Source organism: Lactuca serriola, chromosome 9, assembly GCF_051521515.1.
Source record: "Lactuca serriola cultivar US96UC23 chromosome 9, Lser_US96UC23_V15, whole genome shotgun sequence".
In the NCBI taxonomy this organism is placed as follows: domain Eukaryota; kingdom Viridiplantae; phylum Streptophyta; class Magnoliopsida; order Asterales; family Asteraceae; genus Lactuca; species Lactuca serriola.
Window position 1 is genome coordinate 74,508,730 of NC_136416.1, and position 22,937 is coordinate 74,531,666.

Consider the following 22,937-nt stretch of genomic DNA (forward strand, 5'->3'; position numbering starts at 1 on the left):
CTGTTGTTTTTATTCAAGTCTTAAGTTGATTGTTTGAAACATTATACAATGAATAATATAATCAATATGGTGATAAATAAAAGGTGGTTCTATTTATATTCAAAAGGGTTCTGAGACCATATTGGATTTGATTATTATTGTGTTTCACTTTGCATGTTTTGACTTCCAAAATAGCTCGGTTATTCTTTCCGAATGACTAAGTTATTTAAACACTCCACAGTCGTTCATATGTTGGAAGTAGGTATGAATCAAGACTGTCATGAATCGAGTTTGTAGATGGCTAAATGGGTTTAGTCATAGCAATGGTTGCTACAACATTCATGAGTGCTCATAAGTTATGTGTATTGGATTAAACCCACGCTCACTTGTATCACTTCATGGAATTTATCTCGAGTGATCGTGAGACGGTAATATCATATAAATCTTTAAACCTAGAGATATGAGTTGTTACCTGTGAGTTGGTTGTGCATTGATTGCACGTAAATGCATCAGTAACTTGATGTTATAAAACGTGCCTTTGTGTACAATTCAACAAGTAGTAGAACAAGCATATGAGTCGAAGTTTATCTGTTCCTTCTAGAAATAGAAGCGATATTTGGGCCCCTCGATGATTTTGTTGTGACCTATGTACCGGCTGGTCAGAACTAAATTGATGTGTTCGATTAAGTTCTTTGTCAAACAAATCGAAAATCGGGAAAGAAACTGCTGGACAATAAGTACGACGTTGTTCCATGTATTTGTCCGGCTGATATCATGAGAATAGAGGATTTTATGATCACTTATCTAAAATTGCGCTTCATAGTTCAACAGAGTTTTCGAGAGCTACGATTGCTGGTTGGTTCCTGAAGTAACATACGCAAACATAGTTATTAGACTTATCCAAGCGGGAGTCTGTTGGATAAGGTGTCTAAGTCCATAACTTATTTGGTATATACTTGACCCGACCCGGCATGGTCCATTTGGGTTGCATCTCACCCAAACTATTTATGGATAATTTTATGAGAGTTATACACATATGTTTATTAATATATTATAAGTTATAATATATTAATATGAGGTTATGTTATTTAATTAGTCTTAGTCTTAAATTAATTATGAATTAATTTAGAGATTTAAAGAAAGACTAATTAGATTATGGGCTATTGGTTTTATATGGTGTGGGCTCACACTCATTTGTTAATGGGCTAGGCTTATATGGAAGTCCATGGAGCTTTTAACCCATAGATCCTTGGAAAGGAAAAGACATGGGTTATTAGGGTTTCACCCTAACCATGCACACTGTATAAGCATGCTTATGTTGCATGAAATGGCACCTAAAAGAGTAACTAGTGAACTAGTGTGTGTGTGCTTGTGTGTGGCCGAAAATACAAGTGTGTATTCTCTCTCAAAGTTTTCCAAGAGTTTGTGGTGTTTTGTGATTCCATTTGAGGCATTCACACTATTGGTGCTTGGCCCTCAAACTCCTTAGGAATTGAACTCATCATCAAAAGGTATGTAATCTCATCTAATTCTTTTATGTTTAAAAGTACCCCATGCCATGTTAGATAGGTTATGAACCTTGGAAAATTATTATTTTGCATGTATTTAGACAAACATAGATCCAAGGTTTATTAGGGTTGCATGCACACTTAGGAAGTGTTAGATTGCTCAAAACCCAACACATACTACCTGCCACATCTACCCATACTTTCCACACGGACTATCCCGGAGCTCCTAAGTAGTTGCTCGACCTTCTCGTTCACCAATTCCGTCGCGCGCTCGCTCCCCAACGAAATTCTCTACTCTGCTAGCACACTCATCTGGCTAAGGTTACTCCCTAGGCTCTTCCTAGATTCCCACACTTCTCTGCCATCAGCTGTTGAAGAGCTCCTAATGATGCCAGCCATCTACCTCCTGAATATCGTCATATTCGCTTGGTAGCTGACTCCCATCATCGAGAGTTCCACAAAGCACGAAGCAAGCAGCATTCGAGCATCGAAGAATATATATGACTCACTCTGGGTGATAACTCCGCTTGCTCTGCTCATCCTCGAAAGTACCACCGAACTCTGCAACTCTTCCCCTCACGGGTTCTAACTATTCTTTTTCTAAGTACCACGGTACTTATCTAGGCATCTCCCCTAGATTACTCCTCTACTCAATTCCCCTAAAGGATTCCAACTAAATATTCTCACCCATCACATACTCAAAAGCACATCGCATATAACAACAATCCCTAGGCTAAGGCATCACAAATCAGGCCACTCTAGTCCTAAGATATGAAATACCTAGCCTGTCTCTAGCATGCAATAATATCTCATAAAGTGCATCATAAATATCTCATGTCACAAAAGTAAGGGTATTTTGGGAAATCACTGTTCAGGCTCTGGCTGATTGTACACACTGCTCTTTCTCGCTTTCTCTTTGAACTCTTATTCGCTTTAGAAAATTATTTCATTGAAAACTTTTCTTACTTCCTCAGTTTGAGTCCAGATTTACCCGAAGGCGCATCCGAATCCCTCAAACCAAGGCTCTGATACCAACTTGTAACACCGAAAATTTCAAAACAATTTTTCATTTAAAAATAGTTGTTTAATTCTTAAAATACTTTGCTTAAAATCTCATTCATAATCGAATTACAAAACATAACTCCATTTTCACTTGCATAATAAACCAGGATCTTTAAAACATGACTCTTTCTTTGGTGTGTACAATGAAGCCGGTGTCGTCCCGTGATCCTGAGAGAAACCTGAAGCACATAACACAAAACACTATAAGCACGAAGCTTAGTGAGTTCCCCAAACTACCACATACAACACACATTTGCCACTCGAGGCTATAACTCTGTTTGACCCTCTGGTCAATGTGTCTCAGTGAGACCCTCCAGTCCCACAACTCTGTGGACCCTCTGGTCCTAAGCTCGTTGGACCCTCCGGTCCAGTCTGCTTGAGCCTTCCAACTCATGAATCGTTGGACCCTCCAGTCCGGTCTATAAACTCCGCATAGCATAAATTACAAAGACATAATGCATAGCATGTCACATACAATAGGATAACATAATACTCAATGTAAGCATGTACGACCTTCCGGTCACACATAACTACCACTCAAGGTAACGTAGAGTGAGAAGACTCACCTCGCGTATCTCGATAACTCGCAAATCCCGGAAATCATTCGCGCTCGATCCCCCGAGCTATAATCCTCCTATAACACAATATATCTCTAATTAACACTTTCACAACTAGGTTTGACTACCCCTATCAAGTCAACACTGGTCAACTCTTGGTCAACGGTCAACTTTGACCGGACTCGGCGAGTGCACTAGAGCGACTCGGCGAGTCTATACGTGTTCACTGACTCCCTAGGATCCTCTCTTTACACGTCGAGTACTTCCCTGTCTCGACGAGTTCCACCTGGCATGAATCGCGGGGCCACCACGACTCAACTCGCCGATTCTCAAGGACAACTCGGCGAGTTCCAGCTTGACTCAGTCCACCTGTCAACCTACTCTGGCTCCCCCTGACTCACTGAGTCAATCCCTTTACTCGGCAAGACCACTCGCTGAGTGGTTCTGGGAAATCTTCATGCTACTCGCCGAGTCTATTCTTCAGACTCGGCGAGTCCATGCCATGCATCAACTCAAACTCCCTCCTAAGGTCAGATCCGTCCCAAGGACTGATAGATCCAGTCCTTCCAAGTTCATTCATCACATAAAGTCACTATCTTGGCTACCATGCGACGCCTATAAGGCTTCTTTTGGTGAAATGACATCTAAAATGGTAACCTAAGTCCACAACTCAAAAGGAAAGGCATAAAATAGAGCATTTGGGACTCTCTGGACCTACTAAGGTCCAGATCTAGGTACCAATTCCCCATGGGACCTCTCACACTCCAATTACAAGGTAAACAAGGCATGAAGAAACCCTAGATTTGACTATATCAATAAAAACACGAGAATAAGCTCTGAATATTACCTCAAATAGCTTCCTCTGCCGAAATGATAGTAGATCCAAGCTCCCCAACTCTCCTAGCTTGGCCTTCCTCTTCCCTTCTTGCTAATACACACAAGGATGGTGGACAATGGCCTCTTTTCTCACTCACAAGGAGTCTTAGATGCTCTGGTGCTCTCAAGGTCGAAGGTAGCCGCAATGAAGGGCTATAAGGTCCTTTAAATAGGTCTCAGAGTCGGGAAATTAGGGTTTCATTAAACAGCATGGACTCGCCGAGTCTGGACGCGAACCCGCGTCCAAATCCACGATCATACTCGGCGAGTCTAGGCTCAAACTCACCGAGTCTCCTCACAAATTACCAAAAAAAAATTGAATAATACCTAGGAATTCGGGCTGTTACATTGGGTCTGGGATTACGCTGGGCGTAATTTCCAATTACGTTGGGCGTAACTTGGTTACACTGGGCGTACTTCGACGTCACTTCATGCGTCATTTGGTGGCACTCGAGTATTGGTCAGGCAACTTGCACCCTTCTGAGTACGCTGGGCGTACTCAAATTATGCTCGGCGTAATTTGACTCGTCAAACCTCTAAATTGCGTAACTTTCGCATACGATCTCCGTTTTCGACGTTCTTTATTTCATGCATAGGTGAGACTACGCTCTACAACTTTCATTTAGACTCCGTCGGCTAATTTTGACTTTATTTTTATTATTTATTTTTAGTAGGCCTGGACAGGAAAACTTCGTTATAAATTCATAACTTCTTCGTCCAACGTCCGTTCTCGCCTAACTTTTCATCATTTCGCTACTAACAATGAGATCTTCGATTCTTGTTTAGATTGTTTCGGCTATAAACCGCTCGATCTCAAATCGAGGATTTGGGCTGCATACTGCCAAGTCGAAACTTTAGAAAATCATAACTTCCTCACACAAAGTCAGATTTGGGCGTTCTATATATATTCGGAAGCCTCGTTTCGGCCACTACAACTTTATGCAAAGATATCGGGCTTATCTCATACTTTAATTTTGACGCTTATTTTATTCTTAATTCATTAAATTATAATAATTAAGAAAATAAACACATGATTCACATAATTCACATAATACTCAAATATTTCATCATTAGTACTTTAAAAGAGTTACATGGGTTAACCTAGATTATTACATCAAGGATAATGCCTAGCCTGGAAACGTGGACGTTACACAGAGTTACTTACCTTTTAGTAGTGGTTGATTGCTTGGAGTTTGAGAGCCTAGCACCAATAATGTGGATGCCTCAAATGGAAGTCATAAATCACCACAAACGTTGGAAACTTGAGAGAACAATAGCACTCTTCTTGAAATCAGCTCTCTTAGTTTTCACACAAAAACTAGTCTCATTTTAAGTGCCAAGGACTCCTTTATATAGTGTGGTGGATTAGGGTTACATCCATGTAAACCCTAATACCCGTGACCTTTCATTTCCATGAGATCCATGCGTTAAAGATCCATGGACTTACCATGCAAGCCTAGCCCATTCTAAATAAGCACTTAGCCCACACTATATAAATACAAGAGTCCATATTTAATTAGTCACACTTCTGATCACTAAATTAATTTTAGATCAATACTAATTAAATAATATGATTTCTTATTAATATATTAGAACTTATAATATATTAATAAATCATAAGTTATACTATTCTCAGAAGATTATCCATATAAATTGTTCGGGTGAAGTGCAACCCAAATGGACCATGCCGGGTCGGGTCAAGTACATCTCAAATATAGTTATGGACTTAGACACCTTATCTAACAGTCTCCCACTTGGATAAGTCTAATAACTATAGCTGCAATTATGACTTTAGGAACCGACCGACAATCGTAGATTTTAAAACTCTTTTGAACTATGTAGCGCCATTTTAGATAAGGGATCATATAATCCTCTGTTCTAGATATCAGCCGGACAAATACATGGAACAATGTCTTACTTATTGTCCAACAGTTTGTTTCTCGATTTTCGGTTTGACATAGAACTTAATTGAACACATCAACTTAGTTTTGATCGGGCCCGGTACATGGGTCAACACAAAATCATCGAGGGGCCTAGATATCGCTTCTAATCCAAGAAGGAACAGAAAAACTTCGACTCATATGCTTGTTCTACTACTTGTTGAATTATACACAAAGGCATGTTTTATAACATTGAGTTACCAATGCATTTTCGTACAATCAATGTATAACCAACTCATAGGCAACAAGTCATATCTCTAGGTTTGAAGACTTATATGATATTACCATCTCACGATCACTTGAGATAAATTCCATTAAGTGATACCAGTGAGCGTGGGTTGAATCCAATACTCAGAACTTATGAGCACTCATGAGTGTTGTAGCAACACTTTGCAATGTCCAACATCTTAGTGTTGGGAAAAAAACTCTAATTGAGATTTGATGAACAAGATGCGGAAAATAAGAACAAACACAAATATGAAGATTATGTCCAATGATTGCTCGATGTATTCAAAACATGAGGAATAAATTACACTTTCAACATAGACTAAAGAATCTAAGACTACATAAGAAACCTCACGTGGCGACTACATTTTGCCTCACTCTTAACCCTAATAATGAATAATACATGACTATTTATAGGGAAAAGACAATTCTTTGGCTTTTAACCTACAATTCATTAAAGGGGCTCATTGTCATCATCCATGGGGTGCTTTGAAACCCTACACTTAGACATCTACAACCAACTACATGACAGTCTTGATTCATATCTACTTCCGACATATGACCGACTGTGGAGAATTTGAATAATATGATATACCATAACATAATTATTCTAGAAGTCAAAACATGCAAAATGAAATGATGGTAAACGATTGAAAAAAAATAGAAACACTTTACTCATAAATAAACACAACTTTTATTCATCATCAAATGCCAATTACACTTTACACATTCCAAAGCTATCTAACTACTAAAACTAATATCATCCTTCAGCCCTATGTGCCTCGCATGTTGGAGATGCTTAACCCTGCCCAATCCCTTCGTGAGGGGATCTGCTGGGTTCTCATCCGATGATACCCTCTTTGCGACGAGGAGTCCTTCTATTTGGTGTCTGATGAAATGATATTTTCTGTCAATGAGTCTGGATCTGCCATGATCTCGCGGTTCCTTGGCTAAGGCAACCGCACTATTGCTATCACAGAAAATCTCCATAGGCTCCTTTATAGCTAGTACAACTCCAAGGTCTCCGATGAAGTTCTTTAGTCATATAGCCTCCTTTGCTGCCTCGCTTGCCACTATATACTCTGATTCGCAAGTTGAATCAACCACTGTCTCCTGTTTGGAACTTTTCCAAGACATTGCTCCTTCGTTTAAGGTAAAGACCCAGCCTGACTAAGAGCGGAAATTATCCCTATCATTCTGGAAGCTATCATCACTATACCCTACTACTCTCAAGTCATCACTCCCACCGAGGGTAAGGACCCAATCCTTAGTCCTCCGCAGGTACTTGAGAATGTTCTTTACCGTAGTCCAGTGATCCTTGCCAGGATTCCCCTGACATCTGCTGACCATGCTCAGTGCAAAGGCCACATCAGGATGAGTACAAGTCATAACATACATGATCGAGCCTACAACGGAAGCATACAAAACTTGACTTATCTCTGCTATCTCAGCCTCTGTACTCGGGCTCTGAGTCTTATTCAGTCTAGCGTTACTCTGGATCGGTAACTCACCTTTCTTGGAGTTCTGCATGTTGAATCTTTTCAACACTTTATCCACATAGGTGCTTCTCCAAGGTCCTTCATAGCGAAACACTTCCCAAGCCAGGACTTTACTTCCTGCAAAGTTGGGATGTCATTTCCTTTGTGTAGTATGTCATCCACATACAATACCAAAAAGCTGACTATACTCCCACTATCCTTCACATATACACAAGATTCATCTTCACTCCTCGAAAAACCAAACACTTTGACCTTCTCATCGAAGTAAAGATTCCATCTGCGAGGTGCTTGCTTTAATCCATAGATGGATTTCTCAAGCTTACACACTCTATTAGGGTACTCTGTACTGACAAAACCCTCTGGCTGACTCATGTAAACATCCTCAACCAACTTTTCATTAAGGAAAGTGGTTTTGACATCTATTTGCCATATTTCATAATCATGGTAGAAACAAACATAATCAAAGAGTAAACTAAGTTAAACATGGTGAATGTAACGACCATAAAAATTCCAACCAATTTAAACTTTTCAAAAACAACCCAATTTCATAAAGTTATTACAAAAAGGTTTTCAATACAATTATTATCAGAGTCTTCCCAAAACCATATCATAAAACATGAACATGAGGAGCGGTACGATCACACCTTTGACTTGCCATGGTCTCCTGAAGTACCTGAAACATTTTAACCCACAACTATAAGGCCGAAAGCTTAGTGAGAGATACCCCCAAAATACCAACCACATATACCATACACATAACATGCCATAACATAACAGAACATAGAACATCCATGCACTTCGGGTCTACTGTGTGACTGGTCCGCCGCACCGGGCCTTCAGTCCACCTGGTCCACCCTCTGAGTCTAGCCATATCCATCGAGTCTGCAGTGTGGTTGGTCCGCCCGCACCGTGTCTTCAACCCACCTGGTCCACTCTCTGAGTCTACAATATGACTGGTCTGCCCGCACGGGGCCTTCAGTCGTCCTGGTCCACTCTCCGAGCCTCGGCACGTCTGGTCCGCCCTCGTGGGGTCTACAGCCTATCCGGACCGCTCGTTGGGCCTTTGGAATATCCGGTCCGCCCTGGGTATGTTGGCCTACAGCACCAAGCAGGACCCGCCTCAACCCAATCCCAGTCAACCAACCATGTGCACATAAACATATAATCATATAACAATTAACCACCAATCAACCGATCTAGGAGATCACATAACATAACATCATATTAACCAAGGTACCGACCTAACCAGTCACTAGCATATATCATCCTAACTACCAGGATGCAAACATAGGAAAGCAATAATATAACAACGATACCCGGATTACAATCCGATAAAGGACCGGCCTTGGTGCCTTAGACCCTATTGATATAGTGAGGATAACTCACCTTGCAACTGCCGAAACTTTGAACTGAAAAGCAGACTCCCGAATCACCGACTCACCGAAAATCCCGAACTAGCCAACATAGCAGAAATAACCATTAGATAAATCACAATATCCTTCCAAGGGAAATTTACCAATTTACCCTTAACTCAATCGGATCCATGACTAAGGCCCACAACACTTCATCAAGTCCATCATCCTCTTATTGGGCCAAGGCCCAAAGTCAAATTCTCATACAAAGCCCAATATTGGCCCAATTTACTAAATTGGGCCCACCTCTACAAATGAGCCTAGATCCAAGGTCCATAATAATTATTGGGCCCAAAATACTCCATCCATACTATTCAGTCAAGCCCAAGCTTAATTGTCCATAGACAGCCCAATTGAATAAGGCCCTAAAATCATGATCCATACAGACGGATTACGCGGGGCGTACTTCAATGTACGCTAAGCATACAGGCAGAATGGTGAGTACGCGGGGCATACATCAATTTACGCGGGGCGTAAACTCGTTGATCAACAAATCCACATAAGTTCTTAATGGCTTAAGCTCTTAAGCCCAAACTTCAGATCCATAGACCAAATATGTCTAGGACTCATAAAGTCTCAAACTTTATTACTTGGGACGTCCATAAAGCTCTTAATCCATTAAGACCTATCTATATCACATTTAAGACAACCAAGGCCCTTGGGACCTCATTTTTCTTACTCAAGACCTCTCTTAAGGTCTAAAAGGACAGCTAATCTCAGCCAACTCGAATCATGCATCAAGATGAGGTTTTTGGGACAAGAATGATGTCAAACTTCACAACACATAGAGCTACACAATATGATTGTCAAGCCAGAGACTTTTTACCTCAAAAGGGCTCTAGAAGATGATCCCTTTCCAGATCTACAAGCTCCAGCCACCCCCATTCCTTCTTTGACAACTTCCTCTTTCTTCTTCTTGGCTCTCCTTTGCCAAAACAAGCTTTCCAAGGTCAAACACACCCAAAAAAGGAGGTGGAACGGCTATCTAGGGCTTCTAAGGAGGAAAGAGTGTTTATGGAGGCTAGGGTGAGAACCAATGTGTTCCTTATATAGTGGCTGGCCCTAAATTTAGGGTTTTGAGACTCTGAGCGTACGCTGGGCGTACGCCTTGAACATCCGCGTCCAATTTCCCCCATTACGCTGGGCGTAACCCAGCTTACGCTGGGCGTACCCACGCATGTCCCAACATGCTTGCATGGTCTTCCATGCAAATTGTTTCTATAAGGGCCATTCCTGCCAAATCTTCAAAGTGTCGTAACTCCTTCATTCTAGACCCGATTCTGATGAACTTCATATCCACAGAAAGGTGGCAAGAAGATCTTTGCTTCTAGCAGCACACCCCAATCCGAAACCTTCCCGAATAATAACCCATCGCTCATGGAAGACCGAAACGCACTTACTCTTGATCTCGGGAACCCATCAATAGATATTTTAAGAACGGGGTGTTACAGTGAAAACTAAGCAAACCAACATATTAATGACGTTCTTCGCGTAGATTTGTTTATCCCTTGTTCTTCGATTGAAATATGATATTCTTAAGGTTTTTAGGAATTATTTAGTTACTTTAAGTAGCAGGTAGTAGCAGCTCTCTGAAGCACACCTCAAAATTCGACCTAAAAGTCATATTTATAGTTTCCGGAGATTGGTTGCCATGTCGTGGCATATGGCTTGCCATGATGTAGGAGAGACTTCTGCGTCGTATGCTCCAAGTCTTCCATGTAAATAATCTGAAGGTTCCATGCTTCCACACCGTGGACCAATGAGTGCCACGCCATGAGATCTTATTTTGCACGAATTCTTCTCTTCTTCTCGTATTGATGAATACCTCCAACCTCCAAGTTTCTAACTTTTTCCAATTTTGTCATTTTCCTTGAGAATTTCCATTTTTGCTACAAAATTGAATTTATACTTTATAATAATCAAATATCTTTATATTTAACCAAAACAAAGCTAAACACACTTAAATATTGCACTAAATATATGAATAAATATAGCAATATCATTATTCTCTTATAATTTAGTTTATTGTTCAAGCTAAGATTATGGGCTAATAACCCTTTACTCCTACTTAGATGTAGATGAAACTTTTTGATTAAATGGTTTGATTAATAAAGTTAGATTTATTAGTATTTTTTATGTTTTTTTATTCGAACCTCCTAATGTGCTAAAGTTTTGATTATTATTACCTTAGGCCGAGTTTGTATAATTTTGAGAATTGTTTAGATTATATGAGCTTGAATCTTAGCTAATTTGTGGTAATAAATTGTTAGGACTAGTGATTGATTAAATCTTATGATAAGGTAATAGTATTTATAAGCTAAAACTTGTCAATTTTTTTGGTTCATCTGAAGGTATTTAACTTTCAAGTCCATTGAAGTTAATTATTAGATTAAATCTCTTGGAATTTGAATATAAAGTTTGTTATAAAGGTAGTTCGTTGCATGACCACTACAATAACTATCTTTTTATAATTATTTGTGTTAGTTAATCGGACCAAGTTAGCTAATAAATATAGATAATGGTAATAAACGATTTAAATCTATTGCAATCTTTTGCTAACCAACCATAGGAAAAATGGGGAGTTAAATCTAAGCGGAAATACTTCTTAATATCATTTAAAATCAAGTTCTTTTGCTCTCATTTCATAGTTTGATTCAATTTAAACAAACCCCCAATTTACTTTTAATTTTTTAGATTAATTAATAGTATGGTTTTCTTGTATAGAATCATACACGTTCCCCTAGTGTTTGACAACCAGGTCTTACCTCAACTGTGCTAGCATTCGATTGAGTACACTTGCTTGGTTATGTGTTAGTCTCTAGTTTTGATGACCACTCAATAGCACACCCAAAAGGTTTACCTAAGGTTTAATAATGATCGATATATATATATATATATATATATATATATATATATATATATATATATATATATATATATATATATATATATATATATATATTAAAATAACACATCAACTGACCACTCGATAGTACACCCAAAAGGCTCACTGGAGGTTGTTTTAATGAGCTAATTTTTCCTGCTAGTTTTTATATTTTGGATATGGGCGATGTGGAGGTATTTGATAAAAATTCAATCATTTTAGGAAGGCCATTTGTTAAAAGTTCTAAAATAACAAATTGTAGAGGTCGAAATATGTTGTGAGGTGATGAAGTGTCTTATGTCTTGTATTAGTGTCAAAGTCTGTAATGATGTTTCGTTGTATGTATTTCGTAAGGGTGCTTTTATATGTCGAAATGTTCAGGTTTTAGCCCTTATGTACTTTTTGCTTACTTCTGTTATTCCTATAAATATGGATAGGTGCTAGAGATAGAGTAACTCTTGGCACTTAGTGTTTTTTACTCTACAACACTCTTGTATCTTTCAGAAGTATCAATTGAGCCAAATAATTATTATTTATATCTGGTGTTCTAGATTCAACTCATACTCTGATTTCATTTCATTTACTTGATTAATACGAAATACATTTGGTATCAGAGCAGGATTTTAACAATTGATTTCTGATTTTCTCTTTGTTTCAAAAGTTTTTGAGTCGTTCTAGATTCAAAAATATTCTGCACTTTAGATTTATAAAATCATTTCTATTCAATTGTTTTGATTCGATTCTGCTATTCGTTTGATAAATCGAGTGTTTAGTGATTGATTTATGAAAGATTCATTCCTTAGATTCCTCTTTCTGAAGTTGTTCATCATTTGTGTCCGTAAACCAACGACGAACTTCAACATGAACACGATGACAAGTTTTTCTCGTTGTTTTGGTTCTTCAACCAAAATTCTTATGCCTGTCCCTGAATACTACAAACAATGGGATGATAGGATGGAGGATTATCCAAATGGGATTGATGAAGATCTATGGCGTTGTATCAAGCGTGGAAGCATTCTTCCATCAATGCTTGCAGAAATTGGAACTGCTGGTTCATCTGATGATGTTACAAATCAAGGAGACAAACAGAAAGCAAACGATAAGAGATGCTTGAGAGAACTTTGCGGTGATCTTCCACCGGTGGTTTATAATTACGTTCGTGGTTGTAAAACCGCTAAAGAGATCCGAGATACTTTGAAAGAAAAGTATCAAGTAAGTGAGAAGACTAGAAAAAGTTATGTTAAGCAATGTTTGCTTGAATTAGGTGAATTCAAACAGAAGGATACAAAGACCATTGAAATGTACTATGATCTTCTGAATGAATTAATCTTCAAGTGAGAAGACTAGAAAAAATTCTTTTAAGCAATGTCTACTGATACGATGGAAGATTATCCAAATGGGATTGATGAAGATCGATGGCGTTGTATCAAGAGTGGAAGCTTTCGTCCATCAATGCTTGCAGAAATTGCAACTGCTGGTTCTTCTGATGATGTTACAAATCATGGAGACAAACACAAAGCAAACGATAAGAGATGCTTCAGAGAACTTTACGGTGATCTTCCACCGGTGGTTTATAATTACGTTCGTGATTGTAAAACCGCTAAAGAGATCCGAGATACTTTGAAAGAAAAGTATCAAGGAAGTGAGAAGACTAGAAAAAGTTATGTTAAGCAATGTCTACTTGAATTAGGTGAATTCAAACAGAAGGAGACGAAGACCATTGAAATGTACTATGATCGTCTGAATGAATTAATCTTCAAGTGAGAAGACTAGAAAAAGTTCTGTTAAGAAATGTCTGCTGATAGGATGGAAGATTATCCGAATGGGATTGATGAAGATCGATGGCGTTGTATCAAGAGTGGAAGCTTTCGTTCATCAATGCTTGCAGAAATTGGAAATGCTGGTTCATCTGCTGATGTTACAAATTAAGGAGACAAACAGAAAGCAAACGATAAGAGATGCTTGAGAGAACTTTGCGGTGATCTTCCACCGGTGGTTTATAATTACGTTCGTGGTTGTAAAACCGCTAAAGAGATCCGAGATAATTTGAAAGAAAAGTATCAAGGAAGTGAGAAGACTAGAAATAGTTCTGTTAAGCAATGTTTGTTTGAATTAGGTGAATTCAAAAAGAAGGAGACGAAGACCATTGAAATGTACTGTGATCATCTGTATGAATTAATCTTCAAGTGCAGTCGTTATGGAGTTAATCGTTCGAATATGGAGTACAATCTTACTTTCTTTATGTGACTTCAAAAGGAATGGAGGAACATTAGTTTGATGATCAAGACGCAACAAAGCTTCGAAAACTATTCACTTGGTGATCTTTACAATGTTCTGAAAGCCCATGAGAGTGAGATTAACGAGATTGATGAAGAAGGAAAACTGAGTTTGGGCGGCCCTCTGGCATTGGTTTTGAAAGTCTCTGAAAAAGAAATTGAAATTGAATCTGCTGGTGTTGATGGTTCTGATAATAAAGGTTTTATCAGGAACTCGGATGACAAAGCTGTGGCGTATTATTCGAATACTAATGTCAAGAAGTTTTACAAACAACCATTCAATCTAAAGTTTAAAGGAAATGTTTTCAAGGGAAACGCATATGGGAAGAATGTGAGAGAGGAAACGAAGGTGGAGAAGAAAGAAAACAAGTATGAGGTTGAGAAGCTAGAAAAGAAATTAAAGGGTGATTCTGGTTTCGATTGTCATTACTTCAATGGTGCGAACCATATGGCAATCGATTGTATGTTGAGGAAGAGAGAAGAAGAAGGAAATAGTTAAGGACGTAGCCTATTATGTTGAAACGCTGGAAGAAGTGAGAGTCAGGATGAAGGGGATGTCTCTAGTTGCAAAAGGAAGTGGCAAAGGGGATGGTACTTACCAAATTTGGTCATCTGGATCAGATGATGAGGAAATGCGAAATCCCACACATTGAGCCATATATGCAAGATTTGAAGAGGGAAATGAGGATGCGGAGAAGGTGACATGAATGTGCTTCGATTCTACTGGTACTGACAAGTCTCTAATAACTTCGAAGGCACGTTCTCGTCTCGAATCCTTTGATATTCCTTTCAGTTCATATGATGCTATTTTATATATGACTTCGATGATAGTCTATCTTACATTGATGACGTGCTTATTTTTGTTAGTAGTGATGCCGAAAAAACAAAATCTTTACTGCTAGAATCTCAAAAAAGTTTGGAGTCGAAGAAGAGTAGAGTAGGCAATCTAGAAAAGCAGTTAAATAATGTTACTTGTGATAGGGATAAATAGAGACTGGAAAATCAGATTTTGTTAAAACAACATAACATTTGCTGTAATTCAGCTAAAAGACTGTATGCAAAATTGTTTGATTTACATCATTCCTCTGACATAAGTAAGGAACAACATAGGAAACTTTTTCCCTTCTTGACATTTATAAAGGAGAAAGTAGATTCGACTTCCTATGATTGTGAGAGAAAAAGAATTCTGAGTTTGACAAGGTCCCAAATGACTCGTATGCATATGGTATTGTTAAAATAGATGAATGTTTGGATCCTAAGGATTTGGTTCATATTGTGAATGTGACCTTGACCGAAAACGAACAAATCAAAATTTTGAAAAGACCTGAGAACTCGACATCTGACTCTCAACACAATTTTGCTGTTATCGAAGATGATTCTGACAATATAAGTGAAATTGAAGAGGAAGACGTTGTTAATTGTTCTCAATTATCTATCATTAATGTCACTTCGATCGCTAAGTGTCACACCCCAAAACCAAGAACGGCGGAAACGTTCTAGGGCGGAGGACGTCATGTAAAGTATCACAACACAGTAGATGTAAATAAGCAAACAACATCATCCATTGCATTAAATATATAATTTTAATACAAGCGTGTTCTGTACAGTTATAGACACCAAAATATAATGTAAATCAAAATAATGAGATGAGTCTTGGATGCGCTCCATCTTCTCAAAAGCTGGCCTGGGTACCTGTCTACTGATGACCTGAGAATACAAGTTATTTTGAAAGAGTTTATCAGCATTAAGCTGGTGAGTTCATAAGTATTTTAGTGTCGGTGTTTGTTATCAAAACGTTTGAACGTGTCTCAAGTATAAGTTTGTAAAATGTATGTAAGTGTTTGTAAAAGTGTGTAATTTCCCAAGTGTAACTATCATTTAACAAATATAGTTTGTACATTAATGTTTAAGTGAGGTTATCACTAAAAATATGTAATGGGTAAATCATTGTAGTACTGTAGTCTTGTATTATAGGAACTACTGTTGTACTAACTACCTTAAACCGGATTTATATTAAGGTATAATGTGATAATTGCACCATATTATTGACTGGTAACAACGACATATGAATGGTCGTAATAACGGAATGACGTTTGGCACCCGCAGACCTGCAGGTCCGACTGTAGCTAGCAGCAAGGTGTAGGATAGTCAATCCAGTATAGATCTATACGCAAACTCACGCTCTCCTTCCAAGAGAATTCTGGCTACAACTCGGGCCATGACATTTAAGGCATGCTCCGATCCAGTGGATCACAATTGTTATCGTATTCTTGTATATGTAATGTTTCTCGTTCTAGTATAGTTGTATATGTTCTCCTAGTATGGTTGTATATGTTCTCTTTCTAGTATAGTTGTATATGTTCTCATCCTAGTATAGTTGTATATGTTCTCTTTCTAGTATAGTTGTATATGTTCTCTTTCTAGTATAGTTGTATATGTTCTCATAGTAATGTAATGTATAGACTCATGAATGAACTGACTCATTGATCTAACAGTTGTAGTAGTATGATCCTGTGTTACCCCGATGGTAACTTACTAGTAATGTGTATAGTACGCATGAATATGGAAGTACTTTTATGTCTATATATGTATAATTGATATATAACTAATATTGAAACGACCTTCGGATAGTCACCCGAAATCCCACCAGACCACATCCAAATCGAGAAAAAGGAAATAGGGCGGATGGCCTTCCTAAGCCCTTTAAACAATGCTTATATATCTATGCATATATGGGCATGAAATTTATAAGAAGTATAACAAATTTTAAATAAAAGTATTTGGTAAGTAAAACAGTTCGTAAAACATTTTGAAGTAAAGCAGTTTGATAAACAGTTTGAACAGTGATAAAATCATTGGTTTTCTAGTTATTAATCACATGTGATTAATGCAATCACATGTGATTGATTTCAATAACTATAAGCATTGAACTTGTATTCTCCCCCATAAAGTATTTAAAACATTTAAAAGTATTTCAAAGGTTAATTAAAGGGGTATGAACTCACATGTGGTGAGTGGTTTGGATTGTAGTGTCGGATACCATGCTAGGTGGCAAACGGAGACTTGTTCACACGCACGAGCCTAGTTATCATATAATGAGCATATATATATATATATATATATATATATATATATATATATATATATATATATATATAACTAATTAGCCAAATAATAACTTAATGAAATAAGTTGGGACACTCAGGAACATGTAAACACTTGGTATAAGTGTTATAGGTCCTAATGGTTGCATCTAAGTTGCTACGGGACAAGGCTAAAGGGGTTTAATGTACCAAATGACCTTGTATATGATTTTACCACCCAACAAACCCCACCCTTGGAGTTTACGGTCTTAAACCTTTGAGTTTACGGCCGTGAACTCTTGACTTGGTGGTTTTGGGTGTTTTAAAGTGTTAAATGATTTCTAGAATAAGCCTAGCATTGGTGGTTTAATCCTTTAGGTAGTTTAGGGCCTTAGAATGCTCCTTTGAGGAGTTTACGGCCTAAAGACCATATCCCCTAGATTTTACGGCCGTAAACTCCTATGGGGTGGGTGTTTTAATTCATTTAAGCCTCTTGCACACAAAGGATAAATTCTAGAGTTTTGTTTAAGGCTAAAGGGGACTTTAGGCACACTTTGGTGCCTTTACTTGGAGTTTATGGCCCAAGAGCATTTATTGGCCGTAAACTCCCTTTTAGGGATGATTTTGATGTGATTTACTCCCCATTCAAGCTACAAGTAATAGAGGGTTATTGTCTTAAAGTCTTAGATGCAATTTAGGGCACTTTAAGCCCTTGAAATTTGGTGTTTACGGTTCAAGAAAATCTTGGGCCGTAAACTCCTAAAACTAGGTGTTCTTGATTGTGTTCTAGCCTTAAAAGATCATACATAATGTCCTTAACTAGCTACCTAACAAGGAAATGGGACTAGATAGCTCTTAGGCTTCGTTTTGGAGTTTACTCCCCAAGAACGTTCTTGGGCGGTAAACTCCCGGATCTTACATATTTGACATGTAAACTATGTTCTTAAGCATAAAACAAGTAATAAAACACAACTAGGGAAGTGGACTCATGACTTGGGATGAAAACCCGAAGATCCGTGAGAGAGAAATTGGCTTTTCTCTAGTTGGAAATGTGAATAATGAATAATTTAGTTCAGAAATCTATTTATAGTCCTGAAATATTTTGGCAGAAAATATTTTATTTTGGAATTGCACTCTAACATGATGAAGTGTTGAAATGCTCAAGTTTCACAAACCCATGAGCATCCACTCTCCTGATATCTCCTTAAATGTAAACCCTAATGTACACAACTTATTCGGAAAAGTCTGAAGTTCATTGCAACTGGACTAGCTTCTATTGAATAGTTAATGTTCGTACTAAATGGAAATTTCGGGTTGTCACAATAAGGGTAAAGAAATTAGCAATGATTCATTGGAAAAGGTTAACATTGACTTACCCTCAACTTCGAAAGTTCATGACTATGACCGAATGATTGTTGAAGATAGCCAAACTGATAGTGAAAATGACAACAATGATAATCCAATTGAAACAACTATTCCCAGAGGTGTTGTTGATCAAGTTTATGATGAAATAAAAAAATTCGAGAAAGTGATGAAGGAAAAAGGTCTTCGTTATCTCGAACCGAACTCAGTTGTTTATGAAAGTTTTAAATGCACCGATGATATAGTGTTTCCAAATCAGGTGTTTGTTACTACAGACAATGGAGATAAAGTGAATCACGAGATCAACAAAATTGTTGTTGAATATAACAAAGGAGCTTCGGAAGAATGGTTTTTCTCAAACCAAAGAACGGTTGAAAATACGCTTAATAAGAATTCATCTACTTTTCAAAGGCAAAAACCAAAGCGAAATTGGGAAGTTAAAAAAAGAAAAAGAAATTGTGGATGAACCAACAACTGAACCTATTTCTTAAAAACAAAACACAAAGGCTCAAATTTTCTATGAACAAATTCAAAAGATTTCAAAAGAAGATGGTATTTCGATGTCCAAAGATAGAAAAAAGGTTTATTGGCAAAATGCCGAGTGTCATAAGAAACAAAAAGTTCTATCAACAAAATCGTTTGAACAAAAAAAGCCTTAACAAGTTAAGATTTATTCACAAAATAAGTCTTTTGTTTAAAACAAACCCGGTCAAAAACAAAATGTTTTATCAAAATGTCATTCAAGAATTTTTAAACCAATTCGAAAACCGAATGTTCAAAAACCAAGAAATGAGAATTTTGTTCAAAACCAAAAACAAACGAATTTTGTTCTTAATCATCAAAATACAAGGGTTTCACAAAAAAAATTCATCAAAATGAACAAAGAAATTGTCATCAATTTCAAAATCAAAGAAGTTTTTCAAAAGGACAACAAGTTTATAATCGATCATATGTTGGTTATAACAAATTTTTCCAAAACCGTTTTCAACCCCGTGTCAAACCATCATTTACAAATAGAGATTTCGAAAAATTGAATGTTAACGGCACCAGAAAAGAACCTTTTACACCTAAACAACCTCAATTTCCCAATCCTGTTTTGAAGCAGCCAGTCAAAGCTTCATTCGTAAAAGGGAAGTCTGACACAAAGAACATTGATCATTGGATTGACGGAAAAGGAAAACGTTATCAATATGGAAAGTTTTCACACGAGGAAACCAAGTCTGCTTATAAAAGCTACTTGAATAAGTCTCAGACAGGAAGTTCTTCATCAAAAGAGTTGAATCTCTCGGTTCGACAGTAGAAAGCTATTCCAAAAGCAAAAGTAGAAGTCCAACGAACTTTTGAGGATAAAGGGAAAGTTAATGTTGAACCTAAACCAATGACTGATTTCATTTTGATACCAAAGTCCATAAAAGGTAACTTGATAGATAGTTTGAAATCCAAAGTTCGAAATTGGGTTTTAGGTTCTTCATCTCATAATGTAATTCACTCTAATCACCAAGGACCCAAAAATCCTTGGGTACCTAAATTCTTTAATTGATCGCAGGTGTTAAGTGATGAGCAATATGATGAACACTAGTACATCGATAGCGGTTGCTCTCGTCACATGACAGGTTGAAAGGAAAATCTGTGAGATTATCGAAGTTTAGAGAATGTTGGAGTTGTGAAATTTGGAAATAATCAGAAGTGAAAGGTGAAAGGATATGGGAAAGTTACAAATGGGAATTTCACGATAAATCGAGTGGCATACATCGAAGGTCTTAAACACAACTAGGTAAGTGTTTCGCAAATTGTTGTGGGCACTGTTAATCAAGTAGTCTTCGATGAGGAAGGAAGTTTCATTTCGAACAAAGAAACCGAGGAAGTTTTGCTCAAGTCTAAGCGAAAAGGTGATATGTTCACTCTCGAAATCAAGCCAATCGTTGGTTTACCCTCATTTTGCCTACTTTCGAAGGCGTCATCTGATTTGAGCTAGGTGTGGCATCGACGACTATCTCATCTGAATTTCAAAAATATGAACTAATTGGTGGTAAATGATCTTATTCGAGGGTTACCTGTTTTAAAATTCAATAATGATTCTCTGTGTGCAACATGTGAACAGGGGAAGCAACACCTTCAAGGTCATCCAAATGTCATCGATTCGAAGATCATTGAACCTTTGGAACTTCTTCACATTGACCTTTATAGACCTTCGACTATTGAAACCTTCAATAAGAAGAAGTACATATTCGTTATTGTTGATGATTTTTTATGATTTACTTGGGTTTTCTTTCTTCGTCAGAAGTTTGAAACAAATCAAGTAATGATTGACTTTACCAAGCACATTGAACTTAGTTTGAGGAAGAAAGTCAGAAAAATAAGAAGTGATAATGGCTCAGAATTCAAGAATCATGTTCTTGATTCGTTTTTTGGCTGATCGTGGGATTACACATAATTTTTCACCTCCTTACACACCATAACAAAATGGTGTTTTCGAAAGGATAAACAGGTCTTTATGTGAAGCAGCAAAGACGATGCTCACCTATGCGAATCATCCACAGTATCTCTTGGCAGAAGAGGTTTCAAAAACGTGTTTCACTCAAGACAGATCCTATATTCATCGTCGTTTTAATATCACCCCATATAAAATCATTAACAATAGAAAACGAAATGTGAAATTTTTCCATGTTTTTGGTTGTAGGTGTTTCATAATGAATCTCAAAGATAACCTTTCAAAATTTCAGTCCAAAGCTGATGAGGGGATATTCTTTGGATATTCGATCAACTCAGTTGCATATCGAGTGTTGAACAAGAGAAAAATGAAGATTGAAGAAACTTTCAATCTAATGTTTGATGACCATTATGTCAAACGTGTTGAAAAATCTTTTGTACAAAAGCCAATCATCGAGACTCAAATTACGAATACTTTGGATTTTAATTATGACTTAATCTTTGGTGTTCCTGATAGGGCAATAGATGCAGAAATTAATGCTGATGATAATCAGAATCTTGAAGTGTCGAAGCATTATGATGATTCGACAATAACTCAGGACAATGTTGATTTACATTCTACATCAAACTCTCCGATATATGTCGACAGACAATCGACATTGCAAGGTGATCAAGTGGAGGGTGAGCACTTGAATTCGAATATTGATGTTGAGGGGGAGCATCGAAATTCAAATGCTGATGTCAACGGGGTGTATGGATGTTCGAATGTAGAAGTTGAGGGGGAGCATCAAAATGTTAATCCAATTGTCAAGGGGGAGCTAACTGGATTTATTCCTTCTATTTCGAATGATCAAGCTGATGTTTTTAATGATATGACTGAGAAAGTGTCTAATGCAGGTGAAGGTTCAGAAATGGACGAAATGTTCGAAGATACACCTTTGGATTTCGATCTTGAATATCCACCAATGGAAAGATGGAAACGAAGTCATCCAAAAGAACAAGTTCTTGGTGTTCCTCAAGTTGGATTGTTAACGAGAGCTCAACTTCGTGCTAAAAATGAGGTATTAAATGTTCATCAACAATTTTGTATGTTTAATGTTTTCATTTCGAAAATTGAACCAAAGTCAGTAATGGTTGCTTTGGAAGATCCTGATTGGATTGTTTCCATGCATTATGAACTTGCTGAATTCGAAAGAAACAAGGTTTGGAGACTTGTTCCAAAACCTGATGATGTTTCAGTTATTGGCTTAAAATGGATTTTTAAAAAATAAAACTGATAAATAAGGTAACGTGGTTCGAAACAAAGCAAGGTTGATTGTTAAGGGATATTCACAACAAGAAGGAATTGACTATGAAGAAACCTTTTCCCCTATCGCGAGACTCGAGGCTATTTGAATATTTTTTCCTTATGCAACACACAAAGACTTCGATGTTTATCAAATGGATGTCAAGTGTGATTTTATCAATTTAGTGTTAGAAGAGACGGTATATCTTGAGCAACCACTAGGTTTCGTAAATGATAAATTTCCTGATCATTGCTACTCGATAAAGCTGTTTATGGATTAAAACAAGCACCTCAATCCTGGTATGCAACTCTTACCAATTTCTTGAAACTCTCGAAATTTAAACAAGGATTTTTTGATCCCACTCTATTTCGAAAGAAAGCGGGGGATCAGTTGATGCTCGTTTAAATTTACGTAGATGATATTATTTTTGGTTCGACTGATCCTTCGTTATCTAGTGAATTTGAGAATATGATGAAAAGTCAATTCGAGATGAGTATGATGGGTAAGATCAAGAATTTTCTGGGATTGAATATTCGTCAAAGTAGAGACGGTATTTTC

General features: G+C 37.4%; 1 protein-coding gene across 1 annotated transcript; it reads left to right on the plus strand.

The window, feature by feature from the left end:
• The first annotated feature begins 21,353 nt into the window (after positions 1 to 21,353).
• On the plus strand, positions 21,354 to 22,364 carry LOC145075843 (uncharacterized). The gene has a single exon (XM_079021937.1). It carries the CDS (start codon positions 21,354 to 21,356, stop codon positions 22,362 to 22,364), a length of 1,011 nt encoding a protein of 336 aa, XP_078878063.1.
• The last annotated feature ends 573 nt before the right edge of the window (positions 22,365 to 22,937 follow it).

Excerpts from the sequence above, each read along its gene's own strand:
- LOC145075843 (XM_079021937.1), top strand. The coding sequence starts at position 21,354 with ATGAATCTCAAAGATAACCTTTCAAAATTTCAGTCCAAAGCTGATGAG.